This window comes from Podarcis tiliguerta (assembly GCF_965153285.1).
Source record: "Podarcis tiliguerta genome assembly, chromosome: 2".
NCBI classification, from domain to species: domain Eukaryota; kingdom Metazoa; phylum Chordata; class Lepidosauria; order Squamata; family Lacertidae; genus Podarcis; species Podarcis tiliguerta.
In genome coordinates this window covers 39,998,044-40,022,153 of record NC_139535.1, presented here as the reverse complement: position 1 = coordinate 40,022,153, position 24,110 = coordinate 39,998,044, and the positions used below count along the sequence as shown (strand labels likewise).

At 43.3% G+C, this 24,110-nt stretch overlaps 1 protein-coding gene across 9 annotated transcripts in view; it reads left to right on the top strand.

The window, feature by feature from the left end:
- The window catches only part of MGLL (monoglyceride lipase), a 150,443-nt gene that overhangs the window by 58,656 nt on the left and 67,677 nt on the right, over nucleotides 1–24,110 (top strand). The window contains exons 1-2 of one of the 9 annotated variants that reach the window (XM_083418767.1): nucleotides 8,724–9,087; nucleotides 10,731–10,869. In XM_083418767.1, coding sequence (XP_083274893.1) covers nucleotides 10,745–10,869 — 125 coding nt within the window. In that variant the 5' untranslated portion in view covers nucleotides 8,724–9,087; nucleotides 10,731–10,744. Of the gene's footprint in view, nucleotides 1–8,723; nucleotides 10,124–10,184; nucleotides 10,570–10,730; nucleotides 10,870–24,110 lie in introns of those variants that run through there. The other 8 variants (XM_083418765.1, XM_083418771.1, XM_083418768.1 and 5 more) reach the window with 8 other exon arrangements.

Genomic DNA, 24,110 nt, shown 5'->3' with positions numbered 1-24,110 from the left:
AAGTAACCCTTTGCAAATCCTGCTGTGAATGTGTAGCAGCAGGCACAACACTGTCTTCTCACCCCCCCCCCCCATTATGGTCTCTCTCTCCCATCAGTCTGTACTTCCCCCACTCATTTCTACTTCTTTCCTCCATTGTTCTCACAACACCTACTATATACCCTGCTCTAATTATATGCAGTTGATTTCTTTCCTCTATTAAAAGGAAACCACCCCCACCCACCCCAAACACCCCTGGCATCATTTACCCTCTTAACAACATACCAGCTTGGGTTCATTGCATTCATGCAAATATAGTGGGAGTGAGATGTGCCGTTTGTACGCCTGAGGGGTTTGATTCTACACGATGCAGCGCAGCCAGTACAGTTTCTTCCAGCAAAGCACTTAAGCACCTGCCTAACACACACAGAAGACGCAAGTGGTCCCATTTGCATTATACATGCCTTTTAAGTAAATGGCAATGTTGGGTACTTAGCTGGGTTAGGCAGGAGTTCTCTCATATTCAAGTAAGATCAGGCTCACAGCAAACCAAGCTCCTTTGATACACACATTACTTTGTCTACAGTTACTCTCTGAATTTGAGAAGGCAGCCACCAAGCCTGATATACACAGAATCGTACTCCCCTATTTTTGCTTCTGGTTAATCCAAATAAATAGCATCTCCAAGTTCCAAGCTCACAATCGCTAAAAGCATTTATAATCAGACAGCAGTAATGTGCATTTTATGTGATTGATTGGTTTTTATTTTTAGCTCATCTTTCCTGCAAGGAACAACTTGGGATGGTGGGCATGGTCTCCTCCCCCCGGGTTGTTATGGGGATTAAATGAGGAAGAGAAGACCCATATATTCCACCATAGGCTCCTTGGAGAAAAGGGTGGGAGATAAATGCAGTGAAAGAAGCAAGCAAGCAAGCGAGCGAGCGAGCAAACAAACAAGCAAGCAAGCAAGCAAGCAAGCAAGCAAGCAAGCAAGCAAGCAAATGTTATATTCACAACAATCCTGTGTGGTAGGTTAGGCTGAGAGAGAGTGACTGACCCAAAACTACCCAGACAGCTTGCATTGAGAAAATAGAAATAGAAAGAGTTGGGAGTACTGTGTCCCGTGTTAAGTACTGTGTCCACATATTAAGGATTTTGACAAACTGGAGCAAGTCTGTGTTAGCTATTCGTCATAAAATCATAGAATCATAGAGTTGGAAGGTACCATGAGGGTCATCTAGTTTAGCCCTTTGCAATGCAGGAATCTTTTGCCCAACGTGGGGCTCAAACCCAAGACCCTGAGATTAAGAGTCTCATACTTTACCAATTGACATATTCCTTACACAAACTTGAAAATAAATATTTACTTGTCAGGTTGGCAGCAGTTGAACAACAAATATTCTCATATATTCTCATATATGAATACAATGCGTTTCTCTTCCCTGAGTCCAAGAGAGGGTTTAGTCCTTTTGTTTTCAAAACTCCTTCATAGCAGAGCGTAAGTTATTTATCCATAACTTGACTGTCCTCACAAACTCCTTCAGAAAGCGTCTGCTTGAAGTCACCACACTCCCACATGCTCAAAGAATGAACTAATGGAATAACCAGCCAACTGCCAACTGCCACCTCCTTTCCCCAGTAGCATTTATTCTTTGTGAAATACATTTACAATGCAAATACAATACAGTTACTAACAGTCCAGAGGAAGGTAGCCAGGATAATGATGGGTTTATACACAGGCTTTACTAAGTTGAGAACCTTGACACTGAGAACACAAAAGAAGTTGCTTGAAATGCTGTGACATTGTTACAGACTCGCCCACCTCCAAGCATTCATCCCCCTCCTGGGATGTCCCTGGAACAGCCCCCCCCCGCTTCTTACCACTCCCCATTGTCTCCCTGCCCCCCGCCCCCTGCCCTAGTGTGTGCCCGGAGGATGGCGATGGGAAACAGTTGAAAGAGGTGGGCTTGTTAGAAGGTTAGAAGACATGATAGCTGTCTTCAGGAACATAAGAACATGCCTGCTGGATCTAGTCCAGCGTCTTTTTCTCTCAGTGGCCAACCAGAAAAGCAACTAAACAATTGCACCATAAGGTAAACAAGCAAAATTACAACATGAATTATGCACAAGTCATCGTCTTTAGCTAGGATAGAGGTGACTAGCCTTTTGGGGGCCAAGGGTCACACTGACTCATGGCGGACTCTCTGGGAGTTGCACATCAACATGGGTTTTTGAAAGCGCACATTTTTGGGGGGTGGGAAGAAAAAGCTTTTGGAATAACAGACTCGCAGCAAGGGATCTGTGGGAGTAGACAGTTGTTATATTAAAGGATAACTTTCGGGAGCCCTTCAGGGACCTCCCAAAATACTTTTAGTATCACAGTGGGGTTACTGTGGGGACACTCAGGAAAGAAAGAAAAATGGACGAAGGGCTTGGAGAGCCACAAATATACTTTTTGGCATCAGGGGGGTGGGGCATGGAAACAGTCATTTTTTTCTTAGCTTCATTAGAAAACAACAAATTTGAGGGTGTCTTGGGAACCATAAAAACTTTGGGGGCATACGTGGGCCATGGGTTAGCCACCCCTGTGCTAGGGCTTCAAAGATGGAGAGATGAATATACCTAATGTTGGTTGCCAACTCATCTTTTCAATATGAATATTAAGGGCTATCACACCTGAAGTACGTTGTTTTAAGCAGGCATCCTGTGGTGTACCATTAGAAAATATCTGCAATACCCAAATATAGCAGTATATCCCATAGACAGAAATGGAAGGGATTCAAAGTGGTGGAAAGAAAGGGCTCCTACCCTTCATTACATGACAGGGAAATTAGAAGTTCCTGTAATTGTCTCATGAGTAAGCCTGTGTGTGGTATGTGTCCAGGAAATAGGCAAAAAGTATTTATTCCTTGTGCATATCTGAGAGGCCAATGTGGCTACTTTTATTTCTTACTTCCTGTTTTGTGGAAGACAATGAGAAAGAGAAGGTAATTTTATTTGCCTAGCAAGTATAGCCACCACCACCCCCCATTGTAATGTGACATTGCCAGAAAGGGGAATGACATTTCCATTATGACTCAGTGGAAACTGTCATGCGGTGAACTCCCTTTGGGGAACCAAACCTTTATGTATACCAACAAGCAAACATGACCCTGCTAGAACAATTATATGTAAACATGCCATTTGCTCAAGGCTGCAATTGAAAATGTTGTTGGCTTTAGCATGTGTGCTTCCGCAAAGTCCTTAGCAAGATGCGGCAATGGGGTCACCTGCCTCTGGCTGTTCCCATACAGGCAGAACTGCTTGGAATTCTCAGCAAGCAGCCACGGCTGACCGGGACATCTATATTTTGACATGACCTTGCACAGTTGGGATCGCTTTCTCCTTCACTATGGAATTTCTTCAGGTGGCCATTCTTATTTCAGGATCTAAACCAGGATGAACAGCAGGCCGCCAGCCAGCTGCTGCTCATTAATTTCTCCTACGGTTGTGTCAGAGTACAAGAGGTCTGTCTGCAATGGCATTAATCCAAAATATGCAGAGGGTGATTCTGCATTCCTTGCATACCCAGGGCTATCGAGGAAGAAATGGGAAATAGGTATCATAGAATTGTAGAGTTGAAAAGGCCCCTGAGGATCATCTGGTGCAACCTCCCTGCAATTCAGGAATATGCAAGTGGCCCGTAAAGGGATTGAACCCAAGACCTTGGCATTTTATTAGAACATGGACTAACCTAGGGTGTAGGAAGCTGCCATTGTTCCATTTAGCTCAGCTTTGCCTGCATTAACTGGCAGTGGATCTCCAGGGTTTCAGGCACAGATTTTTCCTAGCCTTGCCTGGAGGAGGAATGAACCTGGGACTGTCTGCATGCAAAGCATGGGTTCTACTACTGAGCTATGGCCCATTATCCTACCATGGGAGGGGTTTTGTACATATTGGCATGCGTTACATTTTCATTTTAGCACCGCAGGCACTATAGCCATCCCAAACATACAGTAAGCAAGTAACATCTTCCATTTAAATGTAAGTCTCGTTCAGGACACTCTCCACTTCTATTGGTGTGCTGTCTTTTTACTTCCTGCGTTTTTCAGCGACGAAGCTGATCACATGGCAGCTTTCAACAGGGATGCTGGTGCATGTGGCATTCTTTACAGCTTGTATTGTACTGCACACAGCAGACCCACACCTCTTTATACCACTGCTGGTTGTAATTCCGGCTGAACAGGGTTATGCACACAGCCGGAGTCATGGTATAATTCTGGGGCGAAAAGGACACCTGCTTTTGCAAGGTATCTGCTGTGGTTGCTTCTCGTGATGCTGGTTTAGTGCCCCAACTACTGAAGAGTCTGGCATCTGCATTCATGTGCCATTGAACCACACCTTTACTGCCCATTTGCTTAGGATCCAGACTTTGCCTTCCATAGATGGATATAAAGGCTCCTTCCCTGTTCTGGTGCTCCAGCACCACCTCCCACACTATTCAGGTAGGTTCCCTGACCCTCTGGAACCGTGCGAGAGGGCACTAGATGGCCGGTGGAGGCTCCAATGAGAGGAAGAGATTGGCAAAAGTGCTGGCAAGAGCATCTTGGGGGCAGAACTCTGCTCAGGTGATGCTCTCAGTGGCAGGAATGAAGTCTGAAACCAACCCCCAGCTTGGCGAGATCCTTTTAGAGCTCTCTGCAATCTCATTTTTGTTTTTACCACTCTGAATTTGCTTTCACAGGAACTACTGATTAACACACATTGTAACCCAAAAGTTCATTGTAGGTTTCACATAAATCAGAAAGGTGATTTGACACTTCCTGAATCTTTTAAATAGCACATCACGCAATTACAGCTGGTTGACAAATAAGTCATTTTAATTTATTAGTTTTATTAAAGACATTTCATACTTAAAAGTTTAAAAGGCTCTTTCCCCCATTGCCTGCTCTGTTTGGAGGCCTCCATCCTGCTTATTAAAGAAATTCATGGACTCTGAAGATGTTACAATATGTGGAAGTCTGTAATTCTGCTTTTTACTATTTGAAGTTTTAATAAAATCCTTTTATGTGATTTCATATAAGCTATAAAAGGAGGAAAATCTGCTTTGGATTTCTTTTTTATTATTAATGTGGTTTGAGAGTACTTTTTCAATTTGTTGTTGTTGTTGTTGGCATTTTCATTTCCTCTCCTTGGCTTTTGTTCCATATTTGAAATTTACCTGGGCATAATGCCTAGTTTTTCAGATACTGTTTACTGTAATTCTTAAGGTGCTAGAGGCTATTGGACATTGATAGGCATCTGAAAGAAAAATATATATATAATTGGCTGCATTATGAGGGTGAGACTGAAAAGGTTTGACTACCCATTTTCCCAGTAGGTTGCATAGAATGTGCTCCAAATAAAATATTCAGAGGAAAGTATGAAAGATAATAAAACATTGTACCTGATTTTATTTTATTTTATAGCTCATGATTGCACTACTTCAACAAGCATCAGGGGATCTTTGGAGGTGCCAGTCCCATCCTATATTTAATCCAGAGACATGCCTGTGTGATTGCCCTCCCATGGTTACTTCAGCATCAGAGTAGCTTCAGTTAATCTTGACCTTGGCAGTTGTGTATTCCAGAAGTTCATAAATGGAACCACACCAAAACCTCCTTACATAATTTTGGGGATGTTCAGAAGGGGTTGGCCTTTACAATTACTTTGGAAGGATCTCCAAAGAAGAATGTCCCCAATGGAAGGTGATGGCATGTTACTCTGTTTCATCTGTATGGAAAGTTATACTAAACAGAATGTAATTGAACTGTGTTTAGACAGCGTGTCTTGGCAGAATCATATAAGAAAAAGCAAAGGTTGGCTGAATGCGTGCTAATAAACTACAGTTGAATAATGACAAGATGGAGGTGCTGTGGGCATGTCCTGGTTATGTCCAGGGAGATGGTGTTCAGCCTATTTTATATGAGGTTGCACTCCCCTGACATAGAAAGCTAGCAGTTTAGAAGTCTCCTGAATCCTCATTTTAATAATGCACATCAGCCTGAAGAATTCTTTACAGCCCAACAACTTGTTTCTATCATTTCCTTGCTTGTTTTGTGTGAATAATTGCTATCCATCTCCTTTGCTTTATATATATTTCTTCTGCAGAACCAATACATAATAAGGCTCTGATCAGCTTTGCTAGTATATCCCTTTGTTTTGAAAATGTGAGCAGCGACATTTTGTATTTGTGAAGCATCCTTGAAAACAGACAAGACATTCTGTGGCATCTCAAGGCATTGATTAGCTTTCTGGATTACAGGAAATGGCATAATATGAAGGCAACATTTCAAAATCCCAACAGAGTCTGTTGGGATTAGGAAAATCTGGCACATGCTCTGAAAGATTCACTTGTTTGACTTGTTTGTTACCATGCCATTAGATCTTCAGTCACTTGAGAGAATGTAGATTTCATGAGCCAGAAGTGTTCAGATCCAGCTGGAGCCTTAGGATTTTAGCAGTTCAAAAATCACTGAAATAATGCATCAGTTTTGAAGCAAAGAGAGAGCCCGTCTAGGCCTCATAAGAAGTAGAAGGCAGTAGACTATTTTAAGGGCACAAGTTAACAGAAACTGAGCCCTTTATATACCACTGTTTTTCATGGGAGAGTTTTAAACACGTTCATGAAGTTCTCATTAAATCAAGAAGTAACTTTGGCTCTTAAGTCAAAGTTAATTGCCATAAATAACTTTTCACTCAATTTGTTCGTAACAAAGTTGGCCTACATTTTTATTATAGTTATCTGACCACAAGTACAACTCATAAAGGATGCTCACTGTATTCTACAAGGACTTTACTTTCTAGGATGAAAAGCAAACCTTTAGAGAAAATGGCATTTCCCATTGCATCTGTTATTCTAGGCCAGACTTTGCCAAGCTGGTGCCCTCCAGGTATTCTGGATTAAAACTCCCATAAGCCCCAGCTAGCCAGATGGTTGGGGCTGGTGGGAGCTGTAGTTCCAAACATATATATCTAGATAAATATATGAGATTATATGTTCTGATGTTGAAGTTTGTGATTTGAATGTATATTTATTTATTAATGACATTTGTGTGCCACCATATAACATAAAAATTTCTGAGCGACTCTCTGTGCTTTTTAATTTTTTAGTGGACTCAGGAGACCATTAATAGTAGCAGCATATATGAGCAGCCTTTGTACAGTGTATTCTACATAGATAAACTCAATAATTCTGAATGGTATATCAGAACAAGCATATGAAGCTACTTTTATGTAGCTGGATATTTGGTCCTTTAACTACCTATGACAACTGGCTGCTGTTTGTCCTTTTGTATGCCATGCATAACCCTATTATTATTATTATTATTATTATTATTATTATACACATTAGAGCCGTGGGGCTGAGGTCACCTAATGAGTTTATCGCTGAGGCAGCATTTGAACAGGAGACTTTCCAAAGCTTACACTCATACTCCATACAATTCTGACTCTATCCTCCATAGTCAGGCCCATGTATTCAGAATGCAAAACAAAATCCCTATTATTATTTATGCTTGGCACTATTAATAGTAACACTCCTAACTGTAATTCACAATAAATTACAGCTGTGTACCTAAGGTTCAGGAGCTACTCTCAGATTTAGTGCTCAAAATTACAGAGATTGTTGGTGGTGGAGGATTAATAAACCATAAACCGCAAACAATCTACCACCAATTTTACTCAAACCACACACCTTCAAAAATCAGCGGCTGAGAGAGGGTGCCACAAAATGTATGGGGGGGGGGCTCTGTAAATCAGTGCTGGTGCTCCTTCCCCTTGTTTAGAATAGCTACAGTCAGGGATGCATCTAGGCCATGGGTAGGCAACCTGGGCCGGATCTGGCCCAATCGCCTTCGAAATCTGGCCCGCGGACATTCCGAAATCAGTGTGTTTTTACATGAGTAGAATGTGTGCTTTTATTTAAAATGCATCTCTGGGTTATTTGTGGGGCATGGGAATCCATTCATTTTTCCCCCTTCAAAATATAGTCCAGCCCCCACAAGGTCTGAGGGACAGTGGACCGGCCCCCTGCTGAAAAAGTTTGCTGACCCCTGATCTAGGCAATTTTAAACTTTGGTCTTATGACCCCCCCCCCCTTTTCAATAGCAGTATTATGTGGTGCCTCAATGCCATGAGCTAAGTGTGCTGTATTCCAGGGCCTCACCTGCTCATTCCCCTAAATGGGGCCAGATCTATTATGAAACTAATGAAGCTTAAATCTTCAGGGTCCCTAATCCTGGAGCGGCGAATAAAGAAGCAACTTTATTCACGCATGTATATAACATTTCCCTATTTTTCATCTTCCTCATAACTTGAAAACTATAAAGGCATGGGGGGGGGGGGGGATTCACACGTGACTTTTTCATGTGAGCCAACCCAGTGCAGCAATTTTAATCGAAATCTGAAATGTAGTAGTAAAGTTGTTTTTAAAAAAAAACAGAACAAAACACACACGTGGTGATCTGCCGTGGAGCAACCCCCGTGAAGATGATAACAATGGTTACCCAGGCCTTGTTGTTGGTTGCGAAGAGCCCCCCCCCCCCCCAAGCCTCAGGGTCCGCCACTGAGCGGCGCCCAGGCCTTCTGCCCTCAGAACCCCCGCCAAGTGGCACCACCTGTCCACTGGCAGCTTTACCCCTCGGGCGGAGGTGCTTGTTAGGTATGCGGAGGTGGAGGCCTCCTTAGTTTCTCCTCGAGAGGCGCCACCAAGGAGGAATAGTACCGCGCTGCCCTCAGATTCTGGGTTCGGCGCGGGGGAGGAGGAAGAAGGGCTCCGTTCACGCGCCCCAGGGGAGTCACCCGGCCCCAGGCGTGGCCAGCAAGCCAGGTCTCCGCGCGTGGCCACCAGTGGGAAGATCTCTCGCAGCAAGGCGCGGGGGAGGTGGGGAAGAGCTCCTTCTGCCGCCGCCGCCGCCGCTCCTCCTCCTGTGCGCCTGCCTGCCCTACCAGAAAGGGAAGGCGTTTATTTCCTCGGCCTTAGAATAAACCTCTCGGGCGCTTTGTAAGGTCTACCTGCCTGCGAGCGGCTCCGCGCCTGGCACCACCCCCGGCAAGCAGCCCGGCGAGCGCGGCGCATCTCGGCACCTGGTAACGAAGCCCTCTCCTCTCGCCCGCCCGCCACAATCCCCGCCTCCACCGCCGCCGCCGCCGGGAAAGGCAACTCCCGCGCCTCGGCGGAGTTGCGGATCGCGTCCTCTCGCGGCGGGCGCCTGCTTGGATCCGAATCTGCTCCTTGCTCGCTGCTGCAGCTCCGCAACACGGGCGGAAATCGGGTCTCCCCGTTGCCTTTCCTGAAACCCTAAAACACACAAGCAGAGGGCGTGCGGTCGGGGGGGGAAGGTTGCTTGCTTTTCAAATGCAGTTACCCGGTGGCTTTAATACCCGGGTGTTTGGAAGCAGATCTTGCGGAAAGGAAAAGGCAGGAGGGACCCCAGGTATTTTCCAACCGGGGTCGCAGCAGTAAATACATCTCTCTCCTCCCCCTTCCATCTCTTCCCTTGACCTCGTATTGGCAGCAAAGTTTGAAAGCAACCTGCAGCCGGCCCCGCCTGGGAACTTTCAGTTTAACCGGTCCATGGCTGAATGTTCAAGGTGCCTTTGATGTTTGTGTACGAGCGCGTGTGCGAGTAGAGAGAGAGAGAGAGCAGCTTCTGGGAAGCGGACTGTTGCTTGTTGTTTGCTCCCCCCACCCCGGCTACACTTTATCACCCACCTTCTTCCTCCCACCAGCCCACACGCGCGATTTGCTTAAGAAGAACGGCGCGGGGTGGGGGAGTGTTGAAATTAGCAAGAAGTGGTAAATTGATTAAGACCAGTTTCCTCCTGCGAGAGAGCGCTTGCAAAGAGGAGCGCGGGAGGGGGAAGAGCTAGAGCGAGAACCGATCGCAGGCAGCCCAGCCCCTGTAGAGCACAGGAGCTTGCAAAGGAGGGGTGGGAAGTGAGCATTGCTGCTGGTAGCGGCTCAGTTAGCTGCCGTTTGCAACGGTGAAGAATTGATCTAGCCACTAGCGGGGTGCTGGGTGTTAGGCGGGGTGTTCCTGCGGCTCCTCGGCGACGTGCAGAGCGCTCTCCTTGATTGCATTTGACTTGCAATGCCGGCAAACCGTGCACAGGATGAAATCAGGTTTGTTACGACGTTCTGTATGGGGTTTTCTTTTACCCTCCCTTCCCTCACATGTCAGAAAGGATCATAGCAACAAGGCAGTGTCAGTCACCTCATTACAGTGTCTCTTGTGCCGTTCTTTGGAGATATGTGTGTTGTTTTTTTTAAAAAAGAGAGATGATGAATCTTTTATGCAGCTGGCTTCTTGTATCCATACAGGAGCTTCACAATTTGCACTTGATTGCAGCTAAAATCTTTTTTGTGTGTGTAAGATCCGCTTCCCTAAACTGAGGGAAAATAAACACAGATGGGAGATGAGGGGGGGGGGGGACTACAAGCCATAATGAGGCAGTGTGGTTGGGTGCTCTTTCTCCTTTCTACCCTTTGAGCATTTTCTTCCTGCAAAAAGAAAATGTGAGCCTTCAATCTGCAGAGCAGTTGCATGGAGCAGAAGAAATCCAGCCTAGGTTTGTGCATCTTTGGAAAGTGGAAGAGGTTTACTTGGATAGTGCAAGTTGATCTGTGGATTACTCTCTTCCTTGTATGGTGTTCACGGATTCCTTTGCATGCCGACTCTTTCCAGCAATTATTCTTAAAAGTGTGTGTTTCCTCTTTCCACGCCTTGTAGGTCACTCTTCTAGAATGCCAGAGGAAAGTTCCCCACGGAAGACTCCCCAGAATGTCCCATATCGGGACCTTCCTCATCTGGTCAATGCTGATGGGCAGTACCTTTTCTGCAGATACTGGAAGCCATCCACCCCACCAAGGTGAGCACTGCAAAGGGGAGCATTTCTTGTGTGTAAATAAATAAGACACTTTTCATTCAGCTTGACTCCTGTTTGTTCTGCTGTACAGAGAGTAGCACAAAGAATGTGTTCTTTGTCAAACAGATCCTTGCCCCAAGCAACTTCACTTCAAAGGCTGTAACACCCTTGATCCTTCAGTATTTGTGATGGAGTAATGTTGCATGTTGAAATATTGCACTAATATAACTATTGGTAAGCCCATCTTGAGTAAGGCATTGCATGCTGTTGCGGTAAGAGAGGAGCTGTCTATTAATCATTCATCCTCCTACTCATTAGAATAGGCCTTAAAAGCAACTCACATGAGTAAGGCTTGGAAGATTGGGACAGTTCTGTTTCTTAACCCAGTGAAACCAAATGCTGTGAGAAAAATCAACATGCAAATAAATATGTTAATCAAACACTGTTGCGTTTCAGAGCTGTGTGAAGGTTCAGGTTGCACAGTCCTTACCATTATTTTAGGGCAAGTAAGTAAAAACTTCAGAGCCAAGTTAAAATGGTTATACATCTCAGTTCAATGGCAAGGGTGCCCACATGTTGCATGATTATTTACTTTTCCCAATAGTAGCTGTGTACTGAGATGACTCTTTAGCTTGGCCATAGGGTTCTACTGGAACTCAAGAGCCCTGAAGATAGGTTAAAATAACAGTCAAAATTACCAAATAATCAGTCATTTAGATAATCCCCTTTTCATAATACCCTGCAGAATAATGACTTCTTGGATATGGTTCTTCAGGAAGCACGAATATTGCACTGTAGATGGACTTATGTGGATTTTCCTCATTTTTTGTTATTTCTGTCCTTTTTCTCCACTGAAGCTGGCTTGTTGAATATAAATGCCAGCTCTAGCAATGGAGGAGTGTTACATATAGAAGAGTGAGACTATTGTTCTGCTCTTTGTCTTTTCTGCAGGCGAACAGGATAAGCTCTGTTTATTTTTACATTGCAAGGCAAGAAATCATATTTGGAAAATGGTTACCCAAGGAACAGTAGGGAATTCAGCTTTCCTGTCTCAGTGGATTCTGTAGCTACCCAACTACAGTAGTTAAGCTTTGCATGATGCGACACCTGGCTGAAGACAGGAACATAAAACTTCCATTATTGTGTGAGAGCAATGATCCATTCTAGACTATGAACTTGTCTCCAGCAGCACTTCTAGAAAGAGCAGCAATGGGGCAAGCACAAAGTAATTGATCTAGGTGATCTTTCCCATTAGCTTTTGAAGCTATGAAGATCATTGGCTAGTGTTTTCCTGTAAGCCTAAGAGAGAGGTTACAAGGCTCAGTGGACTATTGATCTGACTGTGGAAGTTTTATGTTCCTCCTGACTTCGGTTATTTAGCATATAAAACTTGTGAGCTGCTGAAGTTTGGGGATACTAAAGCAGTTCTTTGAATAAAAAGGACTCCTGATTCTTCTTATAAGCTGCTGTCTTTAGTGCATTGTGTCCCATATCATTCATGAAAAGCATCCATTAGCGTAATTTTGTCATCATTCAAGGCCTACCTTAAGCGTTCAACCTTTCACCTAGAAACAAAACCTGTAGAATCCTTGTGCTTTGTTGTTTACAGCATGCAGAAGCCATCCTCCGAAATGGTACTTCTGTATCATTTCAAATGAATTGCTTCAGCAGCTTGCACCTGCGTTTGTTTTGTTTTTGTTTTTGCAACTTGTAAGTCAAGGATGTGTTCATTTTAGAGGCTCTATCCTGAGTCCTCCCAGGGTCAGTGGACAAACCTTACAAGATTTGGAGTTGTCTGTAAAGCATCTACCTTGGCCAGACTTTAACTACATGATCCATGCGGCAGCTCTGCCAAACCTGAGGGTAACTTACTGGCACTGCTTGCCACAGGAGTTCTGGCATCATCCTTAAAGATTTCCTCTACTGAACAAATTCAGAATCAAAACAAGCTGCTTCTGTGAAACCAGCCTGTCACGTATTATAATGCTAATTAATCATTAACTGCCCACAGTGTTCTTCAGTGAGTTGCAGAATTGCGTTCCCCTTTCATGTTTAATTTCTTAGCAAATTAGTGGTGCTCACATGAGTCTTTGATCAAGAAATGAAAGGATGGCAAAGCAGTGAAAGTTAGAACTTGGCATTTCGTTCCTCCTGGTAGCTTGGTGTCTGCACACACCAAGTGGTTAATTGAGAGCAAGATTGCCCTAGTTTTGTGACAACAAAGTAAACAGGATCAGGGCTGCTCACTTACAAGTGGCTCTTAAGTGTGTGGAGCCGTTTATTTTTAGCCTCTGATGTATTGTGAGTTATGTGTGAGAAAGGGGGAAATTGTAGGTTGCTGAATAATAATTTATCAGCCGCATCCGACTTTCATGGGGCAGTCTTGAAATACTAGGATACTTGGAGAAAACGCATTCCTGGACACTTTCCAAAGCATCCTTTAATTCCCTGCTTCTTCTTTAGAAGCACTATGGCTTTTGTCTAATTATTAATGATAAACTATAATAATATTGAGGAACCTTGGGTCAGTTTTACCGTTCTGTTAATCTGATGGGGGTTCAAACCCAGAAGGAAGACAGTCATATTTTGTGACTCTTTTTTGTTTTGTTTTGTTTTGTTTTGTTTTGTTTTGTTTTACCTTGATCCTATTGAGTATAGCATTGGACTAAGTGTTCATAAGAAAAAACTCTAGAACTTGCTAGGTAGGTTTCAGGCATTTTTCTGTGACATAGCAACTTTTGAATCTTTAAAGCGGCAATTGCTTCACACATACATATCCCCTTGTGAATATAAAAAGAGAAAGCCACCACATGTAAACTTCCCCAACTTGACACACATGCATAGAAACATTAAGTCTCATGAAGTTTAGGATAGAATTCCATGTAGTGTTACGGCAAGTGTTCCATTGGTGCAAGGATTTTGCACGCTCTCCCTCTTTCCCCTCTTGCCTTCCTCAGATCTGCTTCTGGGGGTTCCCCAAACCTCTGGAGCAAAGGGAAGAAAGGAGAGGAAGGGAAGTGATAAACTGGTGCAAGTGAATAATGTCTGAATCTGTGTGGAATTGTGTTTCATCCAGTTGTTCCACATGCCTGTGGCCTGTCTTGAGTGAAATGCTGACTTACCTGTATCTCTCCATCTCCCACTATATTCAGTATACAAACCCAGGAGCCAACAGTCTCAGTGAAAAATACAATTTTGCTTTGAAGGTGGTGATCACCAGGCTGTAGGCTCTAAGGTAGACTAGAAGTTTTCACTTAGGATGTGGGGTGGTTTTTTGCTTTCACTGCTCAGGTATCTCAACAGGGCGATGCAGATGTGTCTTTCCAATTGCAGAAGCTGTTCAACTTGTTGAACTTGATCTGTGGGAAAATATGTCAAAATCCATTTGAAATGTTATGTTGCAGTCTGTTTGGTGTGTAATCTGGGTTGGGTTAATTTAGTCTTGTTGTTTCATTTCTAATAATGAGAGAAACACTGTTTGTTTTAATTAAAGCAGCACACGAATCGCTCGCAGGAAAGTAGGTACAATTATCGAATATAATTGAAGCTATAGCTACACAGTGAAAGAACAAGTTCGAGGTAGTTCAGCATTGTTTGGAAGTTCAGGTAATCATTAATGCAGGAAAATTGTAAACTTTTCTTAGGGGGCGGCTGGGTTGAGGGGAGAAAAAGCACATTCCCCTACTATAGGTTTTCAATATTAGTTAAGCCAAGTCTTTCCAATAAAGGCTAGAAAACCCCTGCTTGCCACATGTAGAGAATATACACCTCACGTAACAATAAAATACCCTCTGCTCCCCCCCCCCCCCCCGTTCATCTTGTTGCATTTGGTTTTCTGGTCTTCCAGAAAATCAGTCAAATCAGTAAAGCACTTCATAAATAGCTACATTTTTTGGTGACTGTTTATGACTGCATAAACCATCTGAGTCTCCTGAGTTAAAAATTATGCTTACTTTTTTTGAGAATATGGGCCAGCCACTTTTCATGTTTAATGTCCTAAAGCGAATCATATACAGTACCATTTTTTGATTTTTTTAAATGTCTGTGGAAATGGTTTTCCCTTTGAACACCAGCACACACCATTTAAGGTAGAGGCCTGCTCTGGGCCTTTGGCTCTTAGCTTCAGGTGTAGTAGTAGAGCAACTGAGCAACTTTCAATTTCTTCTGTCAAACATGGAAACCAACCAGCAGGCATTGGGGAGAATCATTGTGTAAGGGCTCATTTGGTCATTCTAAAGAAGCAAAGGCCAATATCAATATCTTTTTTTGTCCTAAGCTTTTGAAGGATTGTACTTGACAGCTATTGATATTTGGAAGCATTCCCTTTTTGGCCATTATTTCCATTGTTTACTTGTTCACCCTGAACCCTTAATTCTTCTAAGTGGGTTAGGCTTCTTTTACTGTTTATTATTGTCTGTTCAAGTTTCTAGCCCCTCAGTGTTAGTTATGTAGGTTTAGGGAGAGCACTGTTTAATCCTCCTGTGTTGTGACATTGCTGTCTTACACTGTTTTGCTTGCTGAGTAATAAGAATAATAATTTCATTATTTATATGCCACACATCTGACTAGGTTGCCCCAGCCACTCTGGGTGGCTCCCAACAAAATATTAAAAACACAATAAAACATCAAATTGATATATGGCATTTTATTGTACACGTGTGTGTGTGTGTGTGTGTGTGTGTGTGTGTTTCATAGAATCATTTGTTTGCGTTTGAATGTGTGTTTAATCTCTTTGGGGGACACTTTGGTTTAAAAAGCAGTATATAAATAAATGGTAATAACAACAATCATTCCGTACTCAGAGAAGGAGGAGTGTGCTATTGATACTTTGAAGGCCGTGCATTGCACTTAGGGCAGTGCCTGAACTCACTTGGTGAACTGTCCATCAAGAGAGCCTACCCTTTTCTTATGCAACTTGCTTATGTTATTAGAGAAAGGGGTCTTTTTAAACATACAATCTTTGAATAAACTACTGTCTGCCTGACGTCTCTGCAGGTAAAGGAGCAATTTCTGGTTCACCTACAAATCTCTTGTAAAGATAACTGTCTTTCCTTCAGACCTAAAGCCCAGGGGTGGTGGCAGCATTTAGGAGGGTAGAATTGGCTCCTGGCCCAAAGTGTTCCAATGAGTTCAATGGGACTTGCTCCCTATTAAGTGTAGATAGGGTTGCTATCTGAGTGTCCCTTGTCTCCTACCATCTATTAATTGAAGATGAGATAATGATGCTTGTGTTGGATCAATGCCAGTGTTAGTGAAGCCTTGAAAGTAGGGGGATACAAAAGGTTTTTAGCATCTGGAAAGACCAAGATGTTTACGTATGCTGTTATTTATTATTCAGTCCAGCTAGATTTCTTCCTAATATGTTTAATCTGAAATAGTATACTATGTAAATTGTTGTGATAGGCCTGCTGAATATATTGTAGAGAGGTAGTTATGTGTTTTAGGAGTAGTACATAATTGCAGGCAGGAGGAGACTTAGCACTGGCAAATCAACACCCCATCCCATCTATATCTCAATGTCATGAGTAGCTTTCAGTCTTTCTTCTTTCCCAGGGAGTCATCTTATCTATTCAGTTCCTCTTAGTGTTACTGCATTCCTCTGCACCATGGCGACTGCCTTGTTAATTTTCAGTGGGACACCCTTTATGATTTTTCTCTCTCGCCTCAATGATGGAAAAAACCCAGCTTCAAAATAAGAAGATATTTTTTTAAAAAAAGATACAGAAGTCCTGCTTCTCATCTCGCTGTTGATGCTCAAACAGGCCTCATTAGTGCGATAATTTTTTTCCAGTTGCCACAAGAATGCTCCATAAAAACAAATCTGTCTTTGTTTTGCAGTGGGAAAACCCATGAAAGAAGGCAAACAAGCTGGTCCATGAATCATGGTTAATGACACCATGAAGATGTCTTAGAACACAGGTCTCTAGCATGACAGACACTGGGAGGTGGGGAAATCCTTGCAGGCAGTCTCCACTTACGGATGCTTCTGCAGGGGCTGTCTTCATGATCACAGAAATCCCCCCATGACCAAACAGTCAGTCATATTATAACTGTTTTGTCCAGAAGCATGATCAGATGGTAGCAGTTTCATTTTTAAAATTATCTTCCCCACTTCCCCCCCAAAATGCCCCTGCAGATGGTATTATGTAATGATATGGCATCATTCACATTGGGCCCTTGTAAGGAAGAAAATAATGCTAATGGGTTGCTGACTGAAGCAGTGGCAATTTTGTTGTTGTTAAGGAAAGAATAGAAAAGTGATACTAGACTAGAATCTTCTTCCTTCTTTTCTAATGCTAACCAACCACCACCCCAACATAATAATAATAATAATAATAATAGTAGTAGTAGTAGTAGTAGTAATAGTCAAATTTCAAATTTCGTCTGAGGATCACAGAGCAGTTCACAGTAATAGAAAACAACAACAAAGCTGTTTATGCAAGCTGCTGCCATTAGTGTAGACAGTACGGAGCTGGCTGGACCAATGGACTGATTCAGTACAAGGCAGCTTCCTTGGTTCCTAATGGAAAACTGGTTAGAAACAAAAAAAGAAGCAGCCCTTTTTTGCTCTGCCTTTCACTCTGCAAGAATGCCAAACAAGCATCTGGTGGAAATTCTGACCTGGTGCCAGCTTATTTGCTTTATTCATTTATTATTTGCTTGCAGTATTTATAGGTTGCCCTGTAACAAAGCTGTCGTAGTGGCTAGCAAGAAATAAAACGCTTTAAAATTAATCAGCAATGAAACTGATGTAAAGCTTGGTCCTCCCCATCCTATATGCCAGGTATTCATTAACAATAAAATAAAGTAAAGGCTTGCAGAACATCATGCTTAGTGTGGCCCTTAGATTTGTGTCCCCATGGAGAACGCTGGCAAAGGGACCTCATACAAGTGGAGGGACAAAGGGCTGGGAACAGGTCTGACTTTCTCCTGCCTTTTCTGTATCCACCCAGTGTGAGCGTTTGTAGTTCTCAGCTTGTCTCTTTACTAATAAGGAAAGCAGCAATCCTTTGTGGGCCCAGTGTTACAGGGGTTGAACAGGGAAGATGGAGGTGACTATATATAGTGTAGATTTTCAGATGCACATATCTTTTCCTTTTTTTAAAGGGCCAAATCCCAAATAAAAGATACAAGCTAGCCACTGATTTCCCAGCAAGGGGAAAACGAACAGCCCACATACAAAGAGAGCTGAACTTCAGTAAATTTTCCTCTAGGAAGGTTTTCTGCCAAGTGACTCCAAATGTTACTTCCACTTTTCAGCTGGAAATTACTGCATGATGATACTGATCAAGTAATGGAAGGAAATGTACCACATTTTAAGTATAGGCCAAGAGCTCACTCTTGCTTTGGGTTTGTCCTAATACTTGTAGTAAATCCATTTGTAGAAAGATTTTGCACTCCGTTAATGCGTATAGATGGTGACGGCCAGATAAGGAGAAGGTGCCAGATGAAAACAAATTGCATGGTTTAAAGATAAGAATGATTAGTAACCTCTTTTAAAGAAAGTCCCTGATCTAGCGAAATTCAGAGGTGAGTACTATATATATCTTAAGCCCCCCCCCCCAGGGTTTGGAGGCTCCAAGGGTGCAAAATATGGTCCTTTCTAAAAATGGAGAGCAAATGTAATTTTCTGGTCTGTCAGTGCTTTTAGCCAGGTTGGGGGCTGCAAGGGAATATTTTAATCACGTTTCCTCCGTTGTTATTCAGTGCAAGGTTTTAGACTTGTCTGTCAAACATGCACAGAGACATAGTTTCTTTGTTGTGCCAGGCCAGAGGGAGAAAAAGGTATTGGGGAAGCGGTAAGTAATTAAACTTTAGAGAGATCAGTATCTCACTGACCTAGTGGTACATATGGAATAGTTAAACTTCACATTAAGAATTCTGCTTCATGCTGTCCATTTAAACAATAGTTGACAGGTCGGCATTAAATTTAGTAGGGCCATGCATTTAAAAATCCTTTGGATTGTAAACAAGGATGTTTTTATCTTTACTGTGAGAGCCTCCAGACACAGAGGGTAACATGCTTACCTGTAATGGGTGCAGTGCCATTGCATTCTGGGCGGCTCACAGCATATATCAGAAGATAATAATAATAATAATAATAATAATAATAATAAAAAATTTATTATTTATACCCCAGCCACTCTGGGCAGCCGCCAACAAAACACTAAAATACAGTAACCTATTGAACATTAAAAGCTTCCCTAAACAGGGCTGCCTTCAGATGTCTTCTAAAAGTTTGGTAGTTATTTTTCTCTTTGACATCTGGTGGGAGAGCGTTCCACAGAGCGGGTGCCACTACCAAGAAGGCCCTCTGCTTGGTTCCCTGTAACTTGGCTTCTTGCAGCGAGGGAACTGCCAGAAGGCCCTCGGCGCTGGACCTCAGTGTACGGGCAGAATGATGGAGGTGGAGACACTCCTTCAGGTGTACTGGACCGAGGCCATTTAGGGCTTTAAAGGTCAGCACCAACACTTTGAATTGTGCCCGGAAATGTACTGGGAGCCAGTGTAGGTCTTTCAAGACCGGTGTTATATGGTCTCGGCGGCTGCTCCCAGTCACCAGTCTAGCTGCCGCATTCTGGATTAGTTGTAGTTTCCAGGTCAACTTCAAAGGTAGCCCCACATAGAGAGCATTGCAGTAGTCCAAGCGAGAGATAACTAGAGCATGCACCACTCTGGCGAGACAGTCTGCGGGCAGGTAGGGTCTCAGCTTGCGTACCAGGTAGAGCTGATAAACAGCTGCCCTGGACACAGAATTGACCTGCGCCTCCATGGACAGCTGCGAGTCCAAAATGACATGGAGGCTGCGCACATGGTCCTTCAGGGGCACAGTTACCCTGTTCGGAACCAGGGAGCCCCCCACATCTGCCCCCCACATCCCCCCAAAACAGTACTTCTGTCTTGTCAGTATTCAATCTCAGTCTGTTTTATGACTTCATTATGAAAATGTTGCCCTCAAATGTGAAAAATAGAGTTATACACAGTGGCGCCAATTCAATGCCTAAATGTCATTTTTAAAGTGGAGCTGTGTGACCCAGTCCTTTTCATATCTACTCTGAAGCAGGCTCCACTATATTTAGTAGAACTTACTCTCAAGTAAGTGTATATACCCCTTCATGCATCACTGCCTTGCCGTGGCGAAGGGGCTTGAATAACTCAGAGAAGCTATGAGCTATGCCATGCAGGGCCACCCAAGATGGACAGGTCATAATGGAGAGTTTTGACCAAACGTGAACCACCTGGAGGAGGAACTGGCAAGCCACTCCAGTATCCCTGCCAAGAAAACTCCATGGACAAAGACAACAGGCATATGAAAGTTATAACGCTGGAAGATGAGCCCCTCAGGTCGGAAGGCATCCAACATGCTACTGAGGAAGAGCGGAGGACAAGTACAAGTAGATTCAGAGCTGATGAAGCGGCTGGGCCAAAGCCGAAAGGACGCTCAGTTGCGGATATGCCTGGAAGTGAAAGGAAAGTCCAATGCTGTAAAGAAAAATATTGCATAGGAACCTGGAATGTAAGAACCATGAACCTGGGCAAGTTGGATGTGGTCAAAAATGAGATGGCAAGAATAAATATTGACGTCCTGGGCATCAGTGAACTACAATGGATGGGAATGGGCGAATTCAGTTCGGATGACCATCATATCTACTACTATGGGCAAGAATCCTGTAAAAGAAATGGAGTGGCCCTTATAGTCAACAAAAGAGTGGTGAAAGCTGTACTGGGATGCAATCTCAAAAATGATAGAATGATCTCGATACGAATCCAAGGCAGACCTTTTAACATCACAGTAATCCAAGTTTATGCACCAACCACTGGTGCTGAAGAAACTGAAATTGAGCAATTCTATGAAGACTTACAACACCTTATAGAAATGACACCAAAGAAGGATAGAATCATAGAGTTGGAAGAGACCACAAGGGCCATCGAGTCCAACCCCCTGCGAAGCAGGAAACACCATCAGAGCACTCCTGACATATGGCTGTCAAGCCTCTGCTTAAAGACCTCCAAAGAAGGAGACTCCACCACACTCCTTGGCAGCAAATTCCACTGTCAAACAGCTCTTACTGTCAGGAAGTTCTTCCTAATGTTTAGGTGGAATCTTCTTTCTTGTAGTTTGGATCCATTGCTCCGTGTCCGCTTCTCTGGAGCAGCAGAAAACAACCTTTCTCCCTCCTCTATGTGACATCCTTTTATATATTTGAACATGGCTATCATATCACCCCTTAACCTCCTCTTCTCCATTATAGGGGATTGGAATGCTAAAGTAGGGAGTCAAGAGATAAAAGGAACAACTGGCAAGTTTGGCCTTGGAGTTCAAAATGAAGCAGGGCAAAGGCTAATAGAGTTCTGCCAAGAGAACAAGCTGGTCATCACAAACACTCTTTTCCAACAACACAAGAGACGACTCTACACATGGACATCACCAGATGGGCAGCATCGAAATCAGATTGATTATATTCTCTGCAGCCAAAGATGGAGAAGCTCTATACAGTCAGCAAAAACAAGACCTGGGGCTGACTGTGGCTCAGATCATCAGCTTCTTATAGCAAATTTCAAGCTTAAACTGAAGAAAGTAGGAAAAACCACTGGGCCGGTAAGATACAATCTAAGTCAAATCCCTTATGAATACACAGTGGAAGTGAGGAACAGGTTTAAGGATTTAGATTTGGTGGACAGAGTGCCTGAAGAACTATGGATGGAGGCTCGTAACATTATACAGGAGGCAGCAACTAAAACCATCCCAACGAAAAGGAAATGCAAGAAAGCAAAGTGGCCGTCCAACGAGCAGGGGAGAGAAGGCAAGCAAAATGTGAGGGAGATAGTGAAAGATACAGGAAATTGAATGCAGATTTCCAAAAAATAGCAAGGAGAGACAAGAAGGCCTTCTTAAACGAGCAATGCAAAGAAATAGAGGGGAAAAAATAGAATGGGAAAAACCAGAGATCTGTTCAATAAAATTGGAGATATGAAAGGAACATTTCATACAAAGATTACCATAATAAAAGACAAAAGTGGAAAGGACCTAACAGAAGCAGAAGACATCAAGAAGAGGTGGCAAGAATACACAGAGGAATTATACCAGAAAGAAATGGATGTCTCGTATACCCCAGGTAGTGTGGTTGCTGACCTTGAGCCAGACATCCTGGAGAGTGAAGTCAAATGGGCCTTAGAAAGCACTGCTAATAACAAGGCCAGTGGAAGTGATGATATTCCAGCTGAACTATTTAAAATTTTAAAAGATGATGCTGTTAAGGTGCTACACTCAATATGCCAGCAAATTTGGAAAACCCAGCAGTGGCCAGAGGATTGGAGAAGATCAGTCTACATCCCAATCCCCAAGAAGGGCAGTGTCAAAGAATGCTCTAACTACCGCACAATTGCACTCATTTCACACGCTAGCAAGGTTATGCTTAAAATTCTACAAGGCAGGCATAAGCAGTATGTGGACCGAGAACTCGCAGAAGTGCAAGCTGGATTTCGAAGGGGCAGAGGAACCAGAGACCAAATTGCAAACATGCGCTGGATTATGGAGAAAGCTAGAGAGTTCCAGAAAGACATCTACTTCTGCTTCATTGACTATGCAAAAGCCTTTGACTGTGTCGACCACAGCAAACTATGGCAAGTTCTTAAAGAAATGGGAGTGCCTGATCACCTCATCTGTCTCCTGAGAAATCTCTATGTGGGACAAGAAGCTACAGTTAGAACTGGATATGGAACAACTGATTGGTTCAAAATTGGGAAAGGAGTACGGCAAGGCTGTATATTGTCTCCCTGCTTATTTAACTTATATGCAGAATTCATCATGCGAAATGCTGGGCTGGATGAATCCCAAGCCGGAATTAAGATCGCCGGAAGAAATATCAACAACCTCAGATATGCAGATGATACAACCTTGATGGCAGAAAGTGAAGAGGAATTAAACAACCTTTAATTAATGTATATAACAGTGTGGTGTTCTGCACTTCAGCAGTGTGATTAATATCCCAGCCCTGAAATCCCATTGATGTGGATGAAGCTCTGTCCATTGTGGGAGCTCTGATTTTCAGTCATATTCCTCCAATCACAAGATGCAGAATTCTACTTAAGAAAAAGAAAGAAGAAAGCAGCTGAGATTTTTAGAATATAACCTAGCCCTGACCTTCATAATATGCCATGGCGACAGCATATAGCCTGGGATATTAGAATGAAATCTTAGTAGATTAAAGGGGTTTTAGCTGATGAGTTGGGCAGCTTCACCTGATTAATCAATCAGTTACCCAACTGTAAATAATTATCTGTACATCTGGGGGCAGAGAAGAACAGCACATAAGAGTCTTGATTTTTGCTGCTGTTACTAACCCAGATAGAATTCTCATACCTATTGGAGAGTAATAAAACAATATTAGAAACAAGAGAGACAAAAAATATTATCTAGTTCAACACCCTGGTACCAAGCAGAACCATCCTTTCTCAGATCAGCGTGCTCAATCCACAGTATGCCGCAGGCAGAGACAGAAGTGTCACAGAATGCTTCTTCCAGAGCATGTGGCTGCAGAATACTCAACTAGTGAGCCCAGTCAGGTACAAGTAAAATCCCCCTCCCAACGTTTTGCTGTACCTTATTATTATTATTATTATTCTCCCACTTCAGCTTCTGCCATTTCCTGCCCACACTTCCTTCTCTGTTGTCCTTCCTTGTGTTTAAGGGAGACCCTAGAAAGCCTAAGACCAACAGTCTTTGATCAGACTGAGGACGCATCTAGTGCATCCTGGCTGTAAGCCAATCCCTGTGGCATCACATCGTTCTTTAGCCTTGGTGGAACTTGTAAAAACAAGCAGAAATTATACCATGATTGCAGATGGAGAGCTGTACATTCCTGGACAAAGGCCATGCAGTAGGAAGGTTTTGGGAAGGGCAGTAGCTCAGTGGTGGAGTTCAGGCTTTGCGTGCAAAGTTTGCTGGGATGAGTCCCTTGCATCTCCAAGCTGGACTGCTGAAGAGCAGCTCACAGAACTATTTAGACCAATGCTCTGACCAGGTATAAGGTAGTTTTCCACATCTACACTGTATGATGGGTGTGGGGACCCCTTGGCCCTCCACATGTTGCAAAACTACAACTCCCATCAGCCCCAGCAAGCATGGCCACTCACCAGGGATGATGGAGGCTGTAGTTCAGCAACATCTGGAGGGCCGAAGGTTCGCTGCTGTACGATAGACATGGCATAAGTATAATGGCTACAGTCCATATAGCAGGAGC